We start from the raw sequence: 21,042 nt of genomic DNA on the forward strand, positions 1-21,042 counted from the left end.
TCACAGCCACACAGACCACCGAGTCAGAGCGGACCCACCCTCACCTTCTGCGCGCAGGCCGCTCTCCTCTCCTGCTTGGCCTTCATCTCCGCCAGCAGACCGCTGCCCATCACCTGCACCCCGTACCTTCGCCCGCCCTGCGGGCTGCTCTTGCTGTCGCTCCGCTCCACCTTGCCCACGTCTTCCCCTTGACCTTCCTCAAGGGAGTCGGGAGTTTTTATGTCCTCTGTCCGCTCCGAACTGCCGTTGTGCTCCGCGGGCTTTGCGTCCTTCCTGGGGGGGTCCGTGGCCGGACTTCTGACGGCCCCTTTTGGCGAGGACGGTTCATCTGTCATCAAGACGGTGGGTGGCCGCTCCGATCTGGACCGGGATTTGATTAAATTGAGAAAGCCGCTTTTCCGAGAGTCTCGCTTTTTCTTTTCATCTCCTCCTTCGCTAAGCTCGTGGGACTCGGAGCCTCTTGCTGATGATCTCCTGGGATTCAAAAGAACAAATACTGTGGGTTTTGCTGTAATTAAAGTTCTAGCCAGAATCAGTCAAAATACAAATATGGAGATTGATGCTTATCCAGCAGCCGTTCTGAAGCAGTTAAAATTTTTGAGTCATTGCCCTTGGTAAACAGAAGTGTGGAATGTTATCATAGCCACAGGTCAGGAGATGGAGGCACCCCACCAGTTAAGAATGCGAACCTGAAGGGGCAGGTGTTTTTTACTAAACGCTCTGGTCACTTGCCTTTCCACCTGTAAGAACTTCCAGCAAAGCTGGCTCCTCTAAGACACAGGTGGGCGATGGCCTCATTTAGTTTGACTGGCAATGGAAAGGGCCACATTTCCCCACAGCCACCTAAAATCCTTGCATGATCACTAGATCACATCTGAAACCTCACCGTTAGTGCTCAACTCAGACAAAGCTGTGGGTCCTTGCTTAAATGTAATACCACTGAAAGAGCCAACAGACACAAGTGAGCTTTGGTAGAGAGTTGCATGAAAGAGAAAGTTCCAGAACGAAAGAGTATGTTCAGGAATGGGGGAAAGGGTAGGTTTGGAAAGAGCAAGTCGAAGGGGCCGATGGGAGGTCTCACTGGTGCCTTTCACTCAGAGTGGCAGCTCAGCCCCGTTAGCTCCTCGGAGTTCCCCGTGAAATCATGGCCAAAGGTGGAAAGAGAAAAATAAAGGCAAAAGACCCAGAGCAGAAGAAAGGCAAAAACAACAAAGTCTGGAAGCCAAGAGAAATGTGAGTGAAAACGGGCTTGACAGAAGTGGAAAGCCGCCGCCTGAAGCGCCAGTGGGGGAGACGAGAGGCGGCGGGTTTGCACGGGGCTCCAGGTGCCTCTGGAAACAGAAGGAAAGGGGGCTCTAGAGAGGGAGAGAGCTAGAAGCCCATTCACCAAACCATCGGATCCTCTTCCCACACCAGAGCCCAAAACTGCCCCTTTGCGCCCACGTTTACCGGCCAGGGAGGGCGAGGGCCAGCAGGACAGCTGAGGCATGTGTTCTACCATGAAAACAGAGAGGTTTGGGTGGAGGGCAGCAGACTGTGGCACCCCAAAATATACCTCTTTGGCATAAGGATTATTTTAGGCTGATTAAGAAATAGCAGATGTCGGAGAAGATCTGCAAACTGAGAAGTTGCCCTTTTGGAAGAGCCCTTTCTAAGAGAAATCTTCATTTGTGAGGGTGTATTCCTCTCAGTAGCAGGAAAGGATAACAATCTCTAGAAACTTAGCAATGGAGAAGGTATGGACTTAAATCTGCATAACACCCTTACCCCATTTATAGTCCTTTTCCTGGTAACCTCCCCACACTTGTCCCCTGCCCCCCAACCCAACATCTTTTTTTGCCATTAGCAAAAATGGTATTTAAGGTGGTGGCTCGAGCTATTTTGGGGAGCTACTCAGTTTTTCTGGGTCTCTCGCATGTATACAGGAGGTATCCATGTTCTTGAACTTCTGTTTTTCTCCAGTTAATCTCTCTTTTATTATAGGAGTATCTCAGCCAGGAGCCTAGAAGGGTAGAGAGAAAATTATTTTTCCTCCCCTACAATCACAGGAAAGCCTGCTGGGACACAGATACTCCCAGGATTTTTCTCTCATTCTGGATCCTACAATGGGGCAACCAGGTTCATGCCCTCCAGGCAGGAGATCAAATTTCTCACAAGCTCGAGAAAAGTCCCAAAGACTTGGATAGTCAGGGAAACCCTCACCCAACAAAATGGTCCAAGAAGGGTACCCTACAATGAGGTCCACCAGTCAACATGCTCTACTTGTTGCCGGGTGAACTGGGGAGACCCTGGGCCCTTGACCCAGCCTGTCCCAAAGACGTCCCGGAATGCTCTTGGTCTCATGATGAGGAAGAATTCAAGGACAGACACACAACACAGTGGAAAGCAACATACGCAGGACAGTTTATTAAACCGAAAGTACATTCTCAAGGGGCGCCTGGCTGGCTCAGTGGCTGCAGAAAGCAACTCTTGATCTCAGGGTTGTGAGTTCGAGCCCCACACTGGGTGGAGAGATTACTTAAAAATAAAATCTTTAAAAAAACAAAACAAAACAAAAAACAAAGCACACTCTTGAGATGTGAGTAGATAAGCTTAAGAGACAACAAGCTGTGTGTGTGTGGGGGGGGTTTGGGTTTCTACTTTTTATGTGCAGTTGTTAACAAGAGAGTATAATATTCATTATTTGGGGTAGGGAAGCAGGGTTTCCTGGGCATCCCGTTAGAGCCTCACTGCCTCTAAGACACCAATTTCCAAGCTCACTAGTGTCCTATTTCATTTTAAATGAGAGAGCAAAAAACTGCTATGCCATCAAACAAGCGTAATAGGAAAATGTGACAGCAGGAGTATGAAACTCAAGGTTGGAAGATACAGCTGAGGAAATCTCCCAGACGGTGAGGAATAGGGGCGGGTAACAGAGAGAACATGAGAGAGAAAAGACAAAAACAAAACAGAACAAAACTCGTGGATTAACAGAGGAAACACATAATTTGAATAATGGATGTTTTAAGAAAGAAAATATAAAAGAGAAAAAGGAAGGGAAGATATTATGAAAAAAATAATTCAAGAAAGATTTCAGAGCCAAAGCACATGAATTTTCAGATTGAAATGGCTCATTGGGGCCTAGCAAATGGGTGCAGACAAAAAACAAAACAAAACAAACCTACCCAGAGCCAATCATCATAACTTTCTGAGAACAAAGAGAAAAATCCCAAATGCTTCCAGAAAAGAGTAAAAACAAAAACAAGTAACAAAGGATCAGGGCTCATGATGTCATTGAACTTGTAGGGGCTAAGGCCAGGCTGCCTCAAGATGGGCTGCTTTGAAAGCGTGATTATTTTGAGCGAAAAAGTCATCAAAACCCAGCCGATTCAGGAAAAGCTCCTTACATCCCCCTCGACTGCCTGAAAGAATTTACACAGAGGAGCTGCTCCAGGAAGAGAGCTGTCGGCATCGAGAACTACGTTACGCTCTGAACCAGGAGTGGGAGGAACCTAGCAAGGCCTGTGGGATCAAGGTCCTCTATGCCCCCTTGTCTGAGTGGCCCAGCAGACATTTGTGTACCAAACATTTACTCTTCCTGAGAACTGCATTCCTTCCCGTTGGAAGTCCCAGGGCCCTGTCCCCTTCTCCTTAGTTCAAAATGACATATGTGCCTCGTTTTGCCTGACTGCCTTTGGAAATTCCCCCTCTGTGTGGCTTCCCTGTACGTACTATTATATTTGACTTTCTCCTGTTAATCTTTCTCATGTCAATTTGATTCTTAGTCCGGCTAGAACGACCTTGAAGGGGTCAGGAATTCTTGCTTCCTGACAGACAGACTCTTACAGCAACCCTAGAAGCTAGAAGGCAATGGGACCAGGTTTTGAAAATTCTAAGGTAAGATGGATTCAATCGAGAATTCCATACAGTCACACTGTTAATCAAAAGGAAAGACAGATCTACGAGTCTCTGAGACTCCTCCTAAGCTGCGCTTCTCAGGGGGCAATGGGAGGAGGCCGTCCACCACCACAAGGCAGTCAAAGGAGGAAGGAGAAGACACAGGCCCAAGGAAACAGGAAAAGGACACAGGCATGCGGTGAAGGGAAGTCCCCAGCAGACAGAGACGGGAGGTGGCAGGGGTGACAGCAGGGAAATGGGCCAGATGCCACACGAAGTCAGTCAGGCAGCAGTGAAGGATGTGTCTGTCTGTCCCAGGAGGTGACACAGAGAATACCTGGCCAAATGCAGAGGACATTTATACCTTTCTTGGAGAGGTATGAGATATGGCAGGGACAGGAATACGGAAATGTCGCAAACACAAAGGGGATGATTATTAAGTGCAGGGAGAGCAGACCCAAAGATGGTGTAAGTCAGCCGTGAATATTCACATGGAAAAGAGTGTGTGGGGGGCAGTAGGGTCACAGTGTATCAGAACTCAATTATCATCCTCGACAGGGAGAAGCTAACAGTCATGCTTGCTATCTAAATCTGAAAAACAGGAAAGAGCAAAACATGTTATTAAAGAATATGGAAGCACGAATAAAAAACAAACAGCTAAAGGCATAGGAATTAATTGCCTCTGGGGAACAGGGAGTGGGGGAAAGAAACAATGGAGGGGTTTTTTGGTTTCGATTTTTTGTAAGAGCCTCGTAGAACATCTGGCGTTTCAAGCTAGGAGCATTGATAACTTTGATTTGCAAACGTTCTTCACACTACTTACAATTTTGCCCAGGGCTAGCCCTCTACGTATCAAACGACAGTCTGTTTATATATAACAAAAAGAAATTTTTAAAAAATCAAAACTTCTAGTAGATTCCATCATTATTTGATGAAAACTGATCTCTACTTCCATTTGTGCACTGGAACATACTCCCAGAGCAGTATCTTTGTAGAAAGTGGATTTTATGGGGCGCCTGGGTGGCACAGCGGTTAAGCGTCTGCCTTCGGCTCAGGGCGTGATCCCGGCGTTATGGGATCGAGCCCCACATCAGGCTCTTCTGCTATGGGCCTGCTTCTTCCTCTCCCACTCCCCCTGCTTGTGTTCCCTCTCTCGCTGGCTGTCTCTTCCTCTATCGAATAAATAAATAAAAATCTTTAAAAAAAAAAAAAAAAAGAAAGAAAGTGGATTTTATACCTTCTAAAATTTGCCTGACTTTCCTCCAGAGCCCATTACAGAAGAAGGCATCCTAAGGATGCGGGAGATCCCACGGGGGCAGGTGTACCTGGTTCGGCTCAGGTGTGCACACACCTCTCCATTACAACATGCCAACTTCCCAAGTGCAGGAGGAGGCGAGCCCGCAACGGCGTCTGTTGTTCGCAGGGATACAGGGTGAGACTGTCTAAATTCATTCACCAACTGTGACTGGAGGCAGACTCTGTATTACAGGCTGTGTCAGACACTCAAGTTATAATGACCAGGAAGACCTGGGGACAAGCATTCTCTGGGGACAACTGACTTGAGAGCAAATCATCAAGGACTTTCCCATTTCGTTCTGTTTATGTTGGCACGTTGGGACTGCCTGAATCTTTTACACGGAGAATACGTCCGTCCTTTCTTCATACCGTAAAAAAAGGTAAAACAGAAGAAACGCTCAGAGGATCGTGTGTGCTCTGACAGATGGGTGCAGAGGATGAAAAAAAAAAAAAGGCTTTGAGTCAGCAGCAGAGAAAGAGCAAATAATGGGGGGGCGGGGTACAGAGCAGTCCTGAGACAGCTTCAAAGAATAAATGACATTGAGGTTGGTTCTTGAAGAATGGGAGCAGGGAATCTTTCCTAGGATGCCAAGCTTCGAGGCCAGTGTCAAAGAAGACAAATAATTGGGTCCTGAAGCTTCTAACATGCGGTAAGTTATACTGGTATGGATATAAAAACTTCACTCATTTCCACCTCACCAACCTGCTGGGGCAAGATAAGGCGCATCAACCCACAGAATGGACCGGCTTCTTCCCTACCTGTGCTGGCTTGCCCACCTTCCCAGCCCCGGCTTATCACCATGGTTTCAACTCATTCCTGAACTGGGTATCTCCAGGTGAAGGACACTCCACAGACACAAACCCACGTTAAGAGTGTATTTGGGGATAGGTCTGATTTGGGCTGGGGATTAAACAACTCGGTACAAATCCTGCTTAATGCTAGAAGTGTTCCAGGTTCAACAACTGTTAGAAGTTCATAATAGGACTGTCTTTTAAGGAAACACCACTTAAGAATAAGAAACTAGGATAACTGCGTGTTGACAGTCTGTCGAAGCTGTGCCATTTAGCAGCGATACAGCCCCTCCCCCCCAACGCCAAATTCCGAGCGAGTAGAATTTAGAAATAAGCAATGTCAGCTGTCAAAGTTCACCGCCCTGGAACAGTCTTCCAGGCATCGGTGGTAAAGCCCTAAAAAATACCTGGGTGTGTTCTGTGGTCTATTTTAGAACAGGACAATGGTTCTCAAACTGGAGCATGCCTCAGCTTACCCCAGAGGGCTTAGTAAAGTACAGGCTGCTGGGCCCACATCCAGAGTTTCCGATTCAGTGCACCTGGGGTAGCGGCTTGAGAATCTGCATTTCTAATAAGTTCCCAGTTGACAAGTAAGATTGCTGGCCTGGAGATCACGTTTTGCAAACCATCAGAATAGTCAATCCCATGTAATATATATAAATAAGATAAAAAAGCCTTGGCACAGTAAGTTTAATGGCAACTTAGTAACTCAATGTGCATTAAGCAGTTTTAGTAGTGGAATGACTTTGAACTCACTTGGAATCCATTTTGGTCACCTTCTTGGTGAAAAATTCATCCACACCTTCGTCCACTCTCCCCATAAGGCCGTTCTGCTCACCGTCTTGGGGGACGATGCTGGCTGCGCAGACCTGCAAGTCAAACATGGGAATGGTGACTCACAGGGAGCGTCATTTGGCAAACGTTGCCGTCATGTTCCAAGCACGGTGATAAGGGCCACGAGAAGGACAAGACCGGCTAACTAAGGGCCCTTACGGCCTATAGGAATGGAAGTCCTGTGTACGACTGTGACAGGGGCAGGGAGCGAGGCGTGCAGAGGCTTCATGCTGCTGGGTGTCCCAAGCCGCTCGCCCTACCAGGCTGCGAGGCGCCAAGTGCCCCTAGAGGTGGAGAAGGAATTGCAGGTGATGGTAAGGGAAGCAAGAACACACAGGAAAATGAAACACGTGCTAGGTTCTGAGACTGGAGAGCAATCCAGTGGCCAGGGGCTGGTGGTGGGTGGGTGCGATGAACCGCTAGGTACAAACCCCGGCAGATACTAACAGGGGCCACTGCAACCAAACCCCCTCCCCCGCTTCCTTTCTTTCTGGCAGGAAGAACCCTGATTTCAAGGTGTGAATACTTACTTGTATAAGCCAAATACCAAAATACCGTAATTCTACTTGCTTGCCCATGACTGGTAAGTATGACGTATGATATTCTGGTCAGTGAGATAGAAGGGAAATCTGCTAGGGGCTCATGTGCAGGTTTTACTGCAGAGGAAGGAACGTGTTTTCCTGTATGGTTACATGTGGGAGGGAGGACGTGATATGGGAGCCACAGCAGCCACGATGGGGTTCGAGAGAGGGCAAGCCTGAGGGCAAATGCCAACACGTGCTGGATGACACAGCACAAGCGCAGAAAACACCCGGGTGGTTGTGCTTTGCTGCTGAAGAAACCAGTCCTTGATCCTGAGACTTCAGGATTTCTTGGTAAGTGAGAAAAATCAGTATTTCTCACTATTTAAGTCATTTTTAGTTGTGTATCTCTCATTATCTCTACTGAACGAATACTTCCCAATTAATAATACAAGGGCCTATGATGAACAGCCTCGAATCTTACGCTGAAGAGCGTGGAATTTACTTTGTAGGTGACAGGGAGCCCACAAAAGAGGCACATGGCCCAACCTGAATTTTGTTCTGATAATTCTAGGGCAGCATGAAGGACATATTGGAGAAGCCACGGAATATATGTAGGGGAATCCATTCAGGGACACAAAAGAAAGATTCCTGGAATAGTCTAATCTAATCTGGAGGAGACGAGGAGCAGATCGAGGGCTAGAGAAAAGAGAATACAAAGAAAGGAGGTGCCTCAGATGAGGTCGAAGTTTCTAGTCTAGGTGAGTGGGAGTATGGTTCTAGGGAACATAGTTCAAAGACCAGATTTGGGGAAAGAAATGATGAGTCTAATTTCTGTTGAACATTTGAGGCGCTGTGGGAAACCCACAGTCAAGCATCCAGCAGACACTTGAGAGCTTGGGTCTCAGTAGAGAAGCTATAAGGAAATCATCTACCAAGTTAGCATCTCTCTTTGAGTGGACAACTCACAGTGAGCTCAGCCGGCCACATGTCTGACTGGCGTCTGCAACGGTGTACTAATAGTTCACGCTAACAGGTTGTGGGCCCTTGAGAAGGAGTGCGTATTGTGCCCATTCCTTTGGGCACAAGGACAAATTCTCCCATGGTTGAGATATCTGGTCTGAATGTCTTGCCACAGAGCGGTGGAGAAGTGGCTTTCTGTAATCTTGATTTGTGTCAAGTTGCCTCTAGGGGAATTTGGCTCATGTCCATGTCTGCATATGCACTGTTTAACGAAAAAGCCAATCACATGCTTTAAGCAATCATCCACTTCACTCACTGGGAAATCTCCATTATGAAAATGAGCTGTGTGCTGAAGAGTTCATGTTTGTGAAATGCTGAAAGGTGAGCAGATAACAGATCATAGACAAAAGAACTCCTGTGAAATGTGAATAATAACAATTATACTTCTCATCTGAATGGCGCTTTATATTTGAGAAAGGCTTTCCTATGTATTATGATAGAGCACAGAAACAGCAAAGTTCTACAATTCAATTAGGGAGAGAAAGTGCTCTCTGAGTCACTTTCGTCGCAAAAGATAAAGTAGCACAGAACTTGCTCGGGTTAGCACTTCTCCTTCTGTAAAAGAATGGAGACTGGGATCTCTGTGGTAATAATGGCTCCCTGCGTTTGTTGAATGCTTGATCGTTTATACAAGTGTCTTGCATGTTATGATTTCATCTTCACATCTACTCTTTGCACTGAAAAGGAAAGGTAGTTTTATCCTGGTTTTTGGTTAGTCGCAGATCAAACAGTGGCTCAGAGAGTGAGGGGTACCAACCTAGCTCCCCTGACTACGGATGAGAAGGACTGTGAGCCCAGGACAGATGGTCCTAACACGGGGCTTCCTTCCAGTGGACCCATGCTCCCCCTCAGAGGCTCCCTCTCAAATTCTCTTTCCCATTTTGAGAAAAAAAAATTACTTTTTACTAGCATAAATTTCTCCTTTAAGCCCTTTCCTTTCTTCTTGCTTTGAAATGGAATGCAGAGCGAGCACAAAAAGTTCTTGGGGGTCAGGGAGAACATCGGGGGGTTTCAGAGACGGAAGCAGACAGGGCTCCACAAAGCAGTCTGCTTTCCTGCAGGGCGGGCCAGCTTTCAGGGCTGGATGGACCTCGAGGTGGATCCCCCAGTCCAACCCTGTCATTGTAGAGATGAAGATGCTGAGAGCAGAGAGGTTACGGGAAGTCCAGCGTCCCCGGGAGATCCTCAATGAGAGGTGGTTTAAAAAGCATCTGTTAGAATAAAAGCGGAGGTGTCGGCAGCTTGTACGAAGAGCAGCAGAAATACCGAACACAAAAGTGAAACGCAGTTTGTCAGAACAGTTCAAGGCTAAACGCACACACTGTTTCAGCTCAATTTCTAGCGACAGGAAAGCAAGGGACATAGACACATAAGAAGTTCTCTGAATTCCGTTTGACTTTGGTCTTTCTGTCAAGGAGCTTGAATTTTAGACTAAAAAAGTGTAGTGTCGCTATTGGAAGGGGAGAGCAGAAATGCTGTCCCCGAGCCGGCTGGAACGGACTCCGTCTGCACGCCGAGAAAGGCTTTCTCAAAGAAAACAGGGCATCGGATGGCTGTGGTCAGTATTTGACAAATCGAGAAGGCAGATTTTGTACCCCTGGTGTATGAAGACATGCTAAAAGGATAATTTGTGACTGCTTAGAAGACGAGCCAGCGATTATGAGGACTAACGACAACTCAGACCACCCGCCATCAGGATTATGAAGACGAACACACCAAGGAAACACTGTGGGTGGTGCACCTGGATCCTGACGAGGCAGCTGCCAAATCTCTCCTAACGTCTCCACAGGCCGGATGGAGCGAGATGGGCAGGCAGGAAGGACAATTAGTGTATTATTAGTAACCGAACACATACACCCAAAGAGTGCTAATTAGTGAGCTGAATAATCATGGAATCTTACATGCATACATTAGACAGTAAGTATCATGGAGAAGTGAGAGCCAAGCAATCAAGAAGGAAATAAGGAACCCAACGGATGTAAAACGAAGGAAATACAATAAAAGGACAAACATTGATGCATTTGAGAGGACAAATAAAAATAAAAGCTGATTCTTCCCCCCCCCCAAAAAAAAAGACTAATAAAAGAGACAACCTTGCAAAATTAGGAGAAAGGCAAAATAGATCAGACAGGGGAAAAAAATGGGACACAGCTATGGTTCAGGAGGATAAAAAGTTGTAAGAATTCTATAAACAACTAAACGACAATTAGACTAAGTGGATGACATCCTAGAAAAATATCAATGGCCAAAATGGTCTCAAGAGGAATTAGGTAATCTGATTAGATCCATAACAAAAGAAGTCAACTCCCTAGATTTGGAATCTGCATCCAAGCATCACCTGCACACACACACACACACACACACACACCAGGCCCAGATGCTTCCCAGGAGAGGGGCGGAAAAGCTCCATTATATACTAGCCGTTCCAGAGAAGAGGAAGGAGAGCTTCCAAACTAATTTATGAAGATAGTATAATTCTGAAACCCAAAGTAGATGGATGGTCTAGATAAGAATAAGAAAAACTATAGGTCTCTCTTATTTATGCACATAGATGAAAACAATCCCAATAAAATATGGTAAACAAAGCCCAGCAGTATATTAAAACAAAGCAAGAATATACACCTGAAACTAATATAACACTGTATGTTACTTACACTAGAATTAAAAACAAAAGCAAGAGTATCGTGATTATTATCAAGACTGGTCTACCATTAGAAAGGTCTGTTATTGTGATTCACCACAACAGCAAAACAGAAGAGAAAAATAAATGATCAATTTCCAGAAATACTGAAGAAAAAAAAACCAAATTAAACCATCACTCACTGAAAAAAAATTAGCAAACTAGGAGGAAACTTTCTCAACCGAATAAGTAACAGCAGAAACTGCTACATGCCTACCCAGTCTCCGTATCAAATCCTGATTTCCTTAGCATATCCATCTGACCAAGTGAAACACATTATCTTCTCAGCTGCTCTTGTACATGGGGCTGGAAATATGGCTCATTTCTGGACAGTGAGATGTAACAACAAGTATACTAGGACTTCTGCGTAAGTTCACATTTCCTGATGCATGTGCCCCATTTTTCTCTCTCTGAAATATGCTTTTAAATACAGACGATTATAGGCCTTGCCTGAGAGTGACCACTACCAGTTACCCAGATGATACAGCTATTAAAATATGAACACATCCACTCTCACCACTTTTACTCAACAGAGTACTGGAAGACCCAGCCACAGCAATCACACAAGAAAAAGAAATAAAAGGCATCCAAATTGGTAAAGAAGAAGTAAAACTTTCACTAAACATGATACTACATATAGAAAAAACCCTAAAAGACCACCAAAAAATTAGTAGTGCTGATAAGTGAATTCAGTAAGGTCACAGGATACAAAATTAATATACAGAAAAATATTACATTTCTATACACTAATAATAAAGTAGCAAAAAGAGAAATTAAGGTAACAGTCCCATTTATAATTGCAACAAAAAGAATAAAATGCCTAGGAATAGACTTAACCAATGAGGTAAAAGATGTATACTCTGAAAACTATAAAACAATGATGAAAGAAACTGAAGATAACACCAAAAAAATGGAAAAATATTCTGTGCTTATGGATTGAAAAAATATTGTTAAAATGTCCATACTACCCAAAGTAATCTTCAGACTTAATGCAATGCCTATCAAAACACCAAAAGCATTTTTCACAGAATGAGAATAAATAATCCTAAAATTTGAATGGAACCAGAAAAGAACCCAAATAGCCAAAACAATCTTCAAAAAGAACAACAAAACTGGAGATATCACGTTCCTAGATTTCAAGATATACTACAAAGCTGTAGTGATCAAAACAGTATGGTACTGGCACAAAAACACACACATAGATCATTGAAACAGAATAAAGAGCCCAGAAATAAACCCATGATTATATGGTCAATTAATCTTCAACAAAGGAGGCAAAAATATGCAATGGGAAAAAGACAGTCTCTTCAACAAATGGTGTTGGGAAAACCGGACAGCTACATGCAGAAGAATGAAACTGGGCCACTTCCTTACACCACACATACAAGTAAACTCAAAATGCATTAAGGATCTAAATGTGAAACTTGAAACCATAAAAATCCCAGAAGAGAGAACAGACAATAATTTCTATGACACTGGCCATAGCAACATTTTTCTAGATATGTCTTCTGAGGCAAGAGAAACAAAACCATCAAAATAAAAAGCTTCTGCACAGCAAGGGAATCAACAAAAGTAAAAGACAACCTACGGAATGGGAGAAGATATTTGCAAATGACAAGTGTGATAAAGGGTTAATATCCAAAATATATAAAAAACTTCTACAACTCAACACAGCAAAAACAAATAAGTACTCCAGAAGACATGAACAGACATGTCTCTAAAGAAGACACCCAGATGGCCAGCAGACACGTGAGAAGGTGCTCAGCATCACTCATCACAGGGAAAAGAAAGTCAAAACCATGATGGGTTATTACCTTCTACCTGTCAGAATGGCTAAAATAAAAAACCACAAGAAGCAACAAGGTTGACAAGGATGTGGGGGGAGAAAAGGAACCCTCGTGCACTGTTGGTGGGAATGCAAACTGGTGCAGCCACTGTGGAGAATGGAGGTTCCTCAAAAAATTGGGGGGAAAAAAGAATTACCACATAACCCAGTAATTCCACTACTGGGTACTTGCCCAAAGAAAATGAAAACACTAATTTGAAAAGCTACATGCACCCCTATGTTTATAGCAGCATTATCTACAATAGCCAAACTATAGAAACAACCATAGTGTCCACTGATGGACAGATGGATGGATGGGAAGGTGTAGTGCATACAATGGAATATTATTCGGCCATTAAGTAGAATGAAATCTTGCCATTTGCGATGACATGGATGGAGCTAGACAGTATTATGCTAAGGGAAATACATCAGTCCAAGAAGACAAAGACCATATGATTTCACTCATTTAAGAAACAAAACAAACGAACAAAGAAAAAAGGAGACAAACCAAAAAAAAGACTCTTAACTATGGAGAACTGATGGTTCCCAGGGGGAGGGGACAGGAGGATGGGGGAACAGGTGAAGGGGATTAAGAACACATTTGTCATGATGAGCACTGAGTGATGTATAGAATTGATAGAACACTGTATGTTAACTATACTGGAATTGGTTGTTTGTTTTGAAGTGAATACTATCTGTGGATGAATAAATAGAAGTATAGCAGTTAGAAGGAAGGAGGTGGTATGGCCTTGCCACTTATTCAGAAAAGAGTAACAAAAAACCATAAATGGACTGCAGACAGTGTCATATCAGGAACACTGAAAAAGCTGAGGACATTTAGACTGGTGAAGGAAAGACCTAGTAATAAACCACAAATATCTGTAAGTCTGTTAGGTCTCCTTCAATGACATGTGCCACATCTGATAACAGGAACAAGACGGCCTGGTTAAAATTATAAAGACAGATTTCAGCAACACATAAAAAATAAAATGCTAACAACTGGAGCTTCTAGGAAATGGCTGCTTCTGAGAGGTTGCGAGAGGCAGACCAGGCAACTACTCTGGCTACATAGAGATTTTTAAGTTCTTGATGAGGGACTGGACGAGAGGACATCGAAATCCCTTCTAGCCTGGTGATAACCATGACTGTGATCCGAAGCACGTGGGAGACAACTGATTCCCCAGGACTTAGTGTTTGCATTAGTTGGTTTGTTCCGTCACTGGAACTGTGGCAAATGAACGCTGAGGGACCGTGCAGAGCAAAGCCATTGCAGGATGTGGAATGGTCACTCAGAGGATGACCAGAGGCAAGTCAGTTTCTTGCCCTGGGCTTCACATTCCCTAGAACAAGGGATAGTCTGCAAAGCTCCTTCCAGGGGAGCGGAGTCTAGTTAGTGGCCGTCACACCCGGACCCTGGCAGGTTCCCTGAATCCCAGGCCAATATTCTTTCATTCTTCTTTGCAGAGGGATCTTCCTTTAGGGAATACCTTCCCCCCACGGTTACGCGAGGTGAGGCAGCAGAAGCGGTAGCTCACCGGCAGCGGGTGCGCATGAAGCCCAGGCGGGCGCCCCCGCTGCACCTGCCTGTTGGCCGTCACGGTTAGAACGCATTTCTCAGGTTCGCACGCTGCCAGGCAGCCACTCGGCCAAGCTCTGGCTACTGCGTCACTTAGCCAGGTTTGCTCACACCTGCCGGGTGTGAGTCTGAGTGCTTCACGGCATCCAGCTGACCGGACAGGACTCGAGGACCAAAGAGAAGCCACAGAGGAAAGCAGCCTGGGTCCCTGAATGATCACCGTGGGGTCCCCTGACCAGGCACACCCACACTGGACGATGACGTGAGCGAGAAACGCATTCGGAAACATCGGGGATGTGGCATAACAGCTGCCCCCCCCCTCACCTGTTGTACCCCTTACACTGGCTCATTCTGTGCCTTCGAAAATGGCACAGCCACTCTCTACCCACGTGAACTCTCATCCCAAAAGCAGACTTTCTAAAAGTCACTTCTACTAAGAAAATAATTTTTGAATATGAATTCTTATAAAATAGTGGGCTTGTTCCTTAATAAACATGAGTAAAAATCCCCCAGATTAGAGGAGCTAACAGTGATATGTATCAATTTCTAGGGATGTTTTTCTCTTCCTCCCCCATTTCAGTGTCAGGGAAGGGGAACAGCAGACAGGAAAAAGCAAATATCAATATAGTAAATAGAGTTAATACTAACAAAACGGAAATACTAGCTTTGAAGAACAATATTTACATTTAATAAAGGACTATATACATTTATTCCATTTATTTGTCATGATGACTCCATGATGAAGGCAGTGCTAGGGTTTTAGAAGCAAGCCGGCTCGGGCTCAGGAAGATCCCCTGTCCAGACACACACTGCCAGGGAAAGGGAGAGCCTGCCAGCCACACCTCACATCCTTATACTCCTGTGCTCCAAGATTAAATTCTACAGATTAATGAGCCATAATGTAATGTTTATGAGTTCTTATATATACATGAATGAAATGAAAAAAGAAGAAACTGGTATATAGTATCCCTTGTTATTAAAAATAAATTGGGGTTTTTTTTTTGAGAGGTTCAGTAAAGACTTGAAATGTATAAATAAAATGTGTAGAACATTTATTCATACGATGTCTGGTAGTTTAGGGGCACGCGGGCAGCTCAGTCAGTTAAGCAACTGTCCTCAGCTTGGGTCATGATCCCAGGGTCCTGGGATCGAGTCCCATATCAGGCTCCTTGCTCAACAGGGAGCCTGCTTCTCCCTCTGCCTGCCACTCCCCCTGCTCATGCTCTCTGATAAAGAAATTTTAAAAATCTTAAAAAAAAAAAAAGACGTCTGGTAGTTTTAGAAGGATTGTAGTTTGACCAGAAGATTAAATTTTTACTTAGTTTTTAAAAAATAATTATCTAGTCTTCATATTTACATAGATATTTATGTGTATATTTTTAGCACAGGAATTAAAGTTACAACACTAGTAGTTTTTGGCCCGGCAGAAACTGACATGTTGGCATTTAGCTTAGCCTTATGTGCTACAAGAAGTGTATATTTGGCCTTTGTCCTGGTGCCTGACACAGTTTCTCTTTGAAAGCTCCTGAGTGATAGAGCTAACAGGAACATCTTTTGCTATTTTAACAAGCCCCTTTCAATCATTCCTGAGTTTATGATAAAAAAAAAATAGGTGAGTCTTGGTGGGTCCCCAAGCAGCTTCAGGATAATAGCTAGTGGTCAGAGAAACCAACCATGTAACAGGAGGGTTGGAACGTTCACCCCCACCTCTGGCCCTGGGGAGGAACGAGGGCCTGGTGATGGAGTTAGTCACCAGTGACCAATGATTTACTCAATCGTGCCTCGTTAACGGAACCTCCATAAAACCGCCTGAGTGATGAGGTTTGGAGAGCCTCCGGGTCAGGAAACACACTGAGGGGCAGGGACAGCGGCTCGTCCAGAGAGGGGCATGGAGGCTCCCAGCCCTTCCGCCATTAACTCACCCTACACATCTCATCCGTCTGGCTGTTCCTGAGGTACATCCTTCATGATAAACCAGTAATAGTAAGAAAAGTGTCTTCTTGAGTTCTGTGAGCCATTCCAGCAAATTATCATACCTAAGGAGGGGGTCGTGGGAACCTCCCTTGAATTTATAGCCAGTTGGTCAGATGTACAGGCGACGCGCTGGGACTGGTGTCTGACGTGGGGGAGCCACTGAGCCCTTAACCTGTGGGGTCTATGTTAACTCCAGGCAGTGTCAGAACTGAATTGAATGGGGGGGACACTCAGTTGGTGTCCAGAGTTGAAGCATTAGTTGATGTGTGTGGGGTGGAGGGCGGGGGGGGCACCCACACATTTGGTGTCAGAAATGATAAAAGTAAAAAGATTAAAAAAAAAAAAAAAGCCACACCTTGGCTTTGAGCATTCTGATGCTTAGAAAAAGCCCAGTACGGGTATTAGAGGTCAAGGGCAAGCTCTAGGAAAGTTAAAATAGACTTAGGATAGACTGAGTCCACTCAAGTCTAGCAAAACAAAAACAAGACAACACTATTAAATGATTATTGCTGCTAAATCCTAGTGAGAAAGGTCAGCTGCAATCCCCTCGTTCTCACCTGAAAATGTGGCCACTTCACAGAGTGGAGAAAGTACTCGGAAAATCATAAAGTAGTACATTTCACTAGGAGCCCGAAGGAAAGCAAGCTATGCCATGTTTCACAGTCTACCATGCCTCGTGGAAGAAGCCAGATCTACTTGGACCCATGACCATCGCCCACGGTTTTAGGACACGCGCCCCTCGGAAGGAACAGCCCCGTGTGAGCGGAACCTGTGAGCGGGCTTTGCTGTGGGCAAAGTTCAGATCTCTCCAGCATATACCCAGTAGTTCCTCCACCAGCACTCTGTCTCAGCCTTCTTCCCTTCCCTTCTCTTCTTGGCTTTTAAATTATGTTCACAACATTCTCCTTTCGTGGGTGGCTGGCTTAATCAAGGGGAAACAAACCATTGTTTCATGTACAGTTACACTGCTAATGACTCTCCACATGGAAAGAGCCAAAGAGCAGCCATTCATTCAGTAACCACCTAGAATCTAGTGGGGAGGTCGTCTTTTTCCCTATCTAAGAAGGTCTTTCCTTATTTAAAAAGCAAAAAAAGTTTCTTCCTTTTAGAGTATGTAATAGAGGGGCGCTTGGGTGGCTCAGCTGGTTAAGCATCTGCCTTCGGCTCAGGTCATGATCCCAGAATCCTGGGATCGAGCCCCGCATCGAGTCCCACATCAGGCTCCCTGCTCAGTGTGAAGTCTGATTCTCCCTCTCCTTCTGCCTGCTGCTCCCCCTGCTTATGTACTCACTCTCTTCTTCGGTTTCAAATAAATAAATAAAATCTTAAAGAAAAAGAAAAAAAAGAAAGAATATGTAATAGTGTACTAAATGTTAAAATCAAGTAAATCAGAAAACAATGCATTAAGTTGTTTTGTTTTTCTGAAACCACGACAACCTATTCAGATTCGAATGAGAAATAAACTAAACAGAACTAGCCTGAGCTAGTGTGAATAAATGACTGACCAGGCAGATGATTATTGTGACCTTCATCCATTTGTCTCCAGTCACCCACCTATCATCCAGTAAGTAGTGCTGAGCACCTACTATATTCCACAACCGACCGAGCACTGCACCAAATCCAAGGACGATAAAGCACACGCCTTCCTACATGGAGCTTACAGACAGTGCTTAGAGAACACCACGGCAAGGCTATGAAGCAGCTATAACAGCTGTGAGTAGCAAGCATTGGAGGAACCATGGCCTCCATGGAGGGTTGTTCAGGTTGTGCACAACCAGTCGGTGAGCATGACCGCCCCTGGGGTCATGCTATGGGATGCAAGCACAGAGGTGGAGACAGGGAGGGCTTCCTGGAACACCGAGGCCAATGGAAATCTGCAAGATAAGCGGTTGTCAGCCCAGAAGATGTGTGGGGTGTGGAGGGGAAGTGACAAGAAAAAGGCTGCAGCTCTGGAGGACTGAGACTCAGACTGGGAAGCAGCAACGTCAGGGATGGCAAGGAGGAAGGCAGACACCAGGTCAGGGTTGGCAGTGTGGACATGGTGTTCAGGATCACCAGGTTTCTGACATGTCTACTGTGATCTCCGTGGGGGACAGGGGCTATGAGAGGAAGGCAGCTTTACAGAGAGGGAGGCTCCCAGTTTTACACGTAGGGAGCCCGAGGTGCTCTGGGACACTGAAGTTCAGGAGGCAGGGGAACACTTGAACCCAGAGCAGAGCAGACAGGGCACAAGTCAACAAATGGAAACCACGGGTTCTGACCCTGGGGCCCATGCAGCAAATAACACACTCCAAGGCCTCACCGGTGGGGTGGGAGGAAAAGAAGCGTGTGGCCACTCAGAGGCCACAGGAAGTTGCTTTCGGGAAGGACTGGGGTTTTGTGTGTCAAGTAAGCGCTGAGACATCAAGTGGGAGGGCAGCAGACAGGCGTCCACGGGCTGCGGTCAGGAGCGACCTGGGGCGGCTGCAGAGGCGGCCGGGTGCACAGTAGACGGCAGAGCAAGGAAGGTGAGCAAGACAGACAGCAGGTGCGGTGGACACGAGCCCGAGACAGGCCGCTCAGCACAAGCAATTCCATCTCCTCCGGCAGGAGCGGGAGCCACAGAGTCACAGCACCAGAGCGGCTCTCCCCGACCACCCTGCACCCCCGTGGGCTTGCACATGACCCAGAGCAAAGGCCTCAGGACAGCCCAGGACCCGCAGGTGGATGGGGAGGTAGAGCGTGCACCCCTAAGGCACGCACAAGCGACTTTTAACCACAAGCAAAGGCTTTGGTACTTATTTTCCATCGTTTCACACTCAGACACAAAAAGTGCTACAGACTAGCCTCTTTGTCTCACCCACGTGGCTGCTATTTTTCTAAGGGCTTCTTCCAACTCTGCTCTGAAGCGCTGGAAACCACACAGCATTGTCTTTTCAAAACCTGCTGAGCACCAAGTGGAGAGGCTTTGCTGGAGCACCGAGCACCCCGTGTGGCGGTTCTGCTGTCCTTCCTACGAGTACTCCCAAGGGGCCAGGCGCCTGGGCCAACCTCCAGCCTCCCCCTGAAAAGGAAAGGGCCTGGGGGAGAAGGGGCCCCACCAGCCACCTACCGCCGCCTGGGTGGGCTGCTGCTTCTTATTTCGTTTGGGCCTCAACTTGGTAAAGTGCTCCAGCTTCTTCCCCTCCTCGGAAGGCAGCTCGGAGAGAAATCCCGAGCTCCGCTTCTCCTGTCGGACGGATGGGAAAGGCGGGTCCTCGATGTGAATGGGCACCTCCTCCAGCGCTTTATCGAGATCAAACTCCATCTCTGAAATAAAGCAGAGACCCAGACTGACGCTTACTGTGTAGATGGATTACAGAATTCCTGACAGTAACTTCGAGTTTATCACGGAACAGCAAACACCTGTCCACACGCTTCCCTCTCCTCGTCTATATTCACTCAGACACAACATCCCTGAAGGGCTCCGAGGTCCCTGCTGGGGTGTTTCATGGTTTTAGGGAAATGACGGGTGTTCAGAAATAACTCACCGAAAGCTCTGGAAACAGGTCGCAGCATCCGGCTATGGATACTCTTCCTTTTGGATTTAGGAGTCATCTAGCAATGAAATAAAGAAAGCACTTAGGTATTCACAGAAAACTTGCCTTTCAAACTTCAGGAACCTTTCTGGGGGTGGGTGGTGGGTGGAGAAACATCTGGGCTCCAATGTTTACACCCAGTATTTGTTTCGCTTCTTTAGAGGATGGTCACATCCGACAGTCTGACTGGAAAGACTGAACCCACACACTTCTAAATGTTTACAATGTTCTCAACTGATACAGCCCCCTGCTTGCTTCTCGCCTCCAGCCCTAATCAGTTACATTCTATTTATACTGCGGAAAGGAATAATGAAAGATACAGAATGTAATTCCAAACTGTGTGTGAGGATATTAACATGGATATAAAAACAGATTAAAAGATTGTAAACATCAGTCGCTAAAAATTAAAACTGCAACTATTCATTGCTTATTACCACCAGGACATCAATGCAAGGCAACACCCAACTCTTTGTCCCTTTAAGGATTTAAGTGCTGTAACTGTTTGTTTCCTACTTCTGATCTTTATACTATGGGCAAAGGCTACCTAGGAAAAAGTTGCCATGATTTAGAAGTCCATATCTGCTGTCACTTCTTGGTTAAGAGTGTTTCATCCTGTTAGTCTTTCAAAAAATGAGACCAAAACCCAAACCAGCAAAACTTCTTAAGCATTGGTGCCCACTGTTGATGTTGTAAAGCCAAATCTAAGGAGGGTATTAGCTTCACCCACAATAGGACCACATATGTGAAAGTGGGAGGGGGCCTCGGTCATCACCTAGAGAAACGAATCTGAAGGAAGAAACTGAGCCAGAGAGATGACAATGGCTCCCACTTGAGCTGGCATTAGGAGCAGCACTAGGATTGACCCATCGTGAGGCTGGCCCAGCATCCCTCTGAACTGCACCCTTCATAGTAGATATACAGATGAATGGATCTGAGGGATGTTTTAACTGGTCTGATACTGGAAACTAGTATTTGTCTAAACTAAGAGATAATAGAACTTAGTTGGTAGTCTTTCATTTAATAGGGTGTCATGTAAGGCTTTCTTAAAAAACATCCACACGGGTGACAAACTCTCTTTGGTTCAAAGA

At 45.6% G+C, this 21,042-nt stretch overlaps 1 protein-coding gene across 3 annotated transcripts in view; it reads right to left on the reverse strand.

The window, feature by feature from the left end:
- Positions 1 to 21,042, reverse strand: part of CARMIL1 (capping protein regulator and myosin 1 linker 1) — a 303,770-nt gene that overhangs the window by 20,062 nt on the left and 262,666 nt on the right. For all 3 annotated transcript variants that reach the window (XM_040644903.1, XM_040644902.1, XM_040644900.1), the window contains exons 30-33: positions 19,907 to 19,973; positions 19,489 to 19,685; positions 6,721 to 6,833; positions 45 to 474 (exon numbers count right to left, since the gene is read on the reverse strand). In XM_040644903.1, the coding sequence (XP_040500837.1) occupies positions 45 to 474; positions 6,721 to 6,833; positions 19,489 to 19,685; positions 19,907 to 19,973 (807 nt within the window). The remainder of the gene's footprint in view (positions 1 to 44; positions 475 to 6,720; positions 6,834 to 19,488; positions 19,686 to 19,906; positions 19,974 to 21,042) is intronic.

Source organism: Ursus maritimus, unplaced genomic scaffold, assembly GCF_017311325.1.
Source record: "Ursus maritimus isolate PB19 unplaced genomic scaffold, ASM1731132v1 scaffold_30, whole genome shotgun sequence".
Taxonomy (NCBI): Eukaryota; Metazoa; Chordata; class Mammalia; order Carnivora; family Ursidae; genus Ursus; species Ursus maritimus.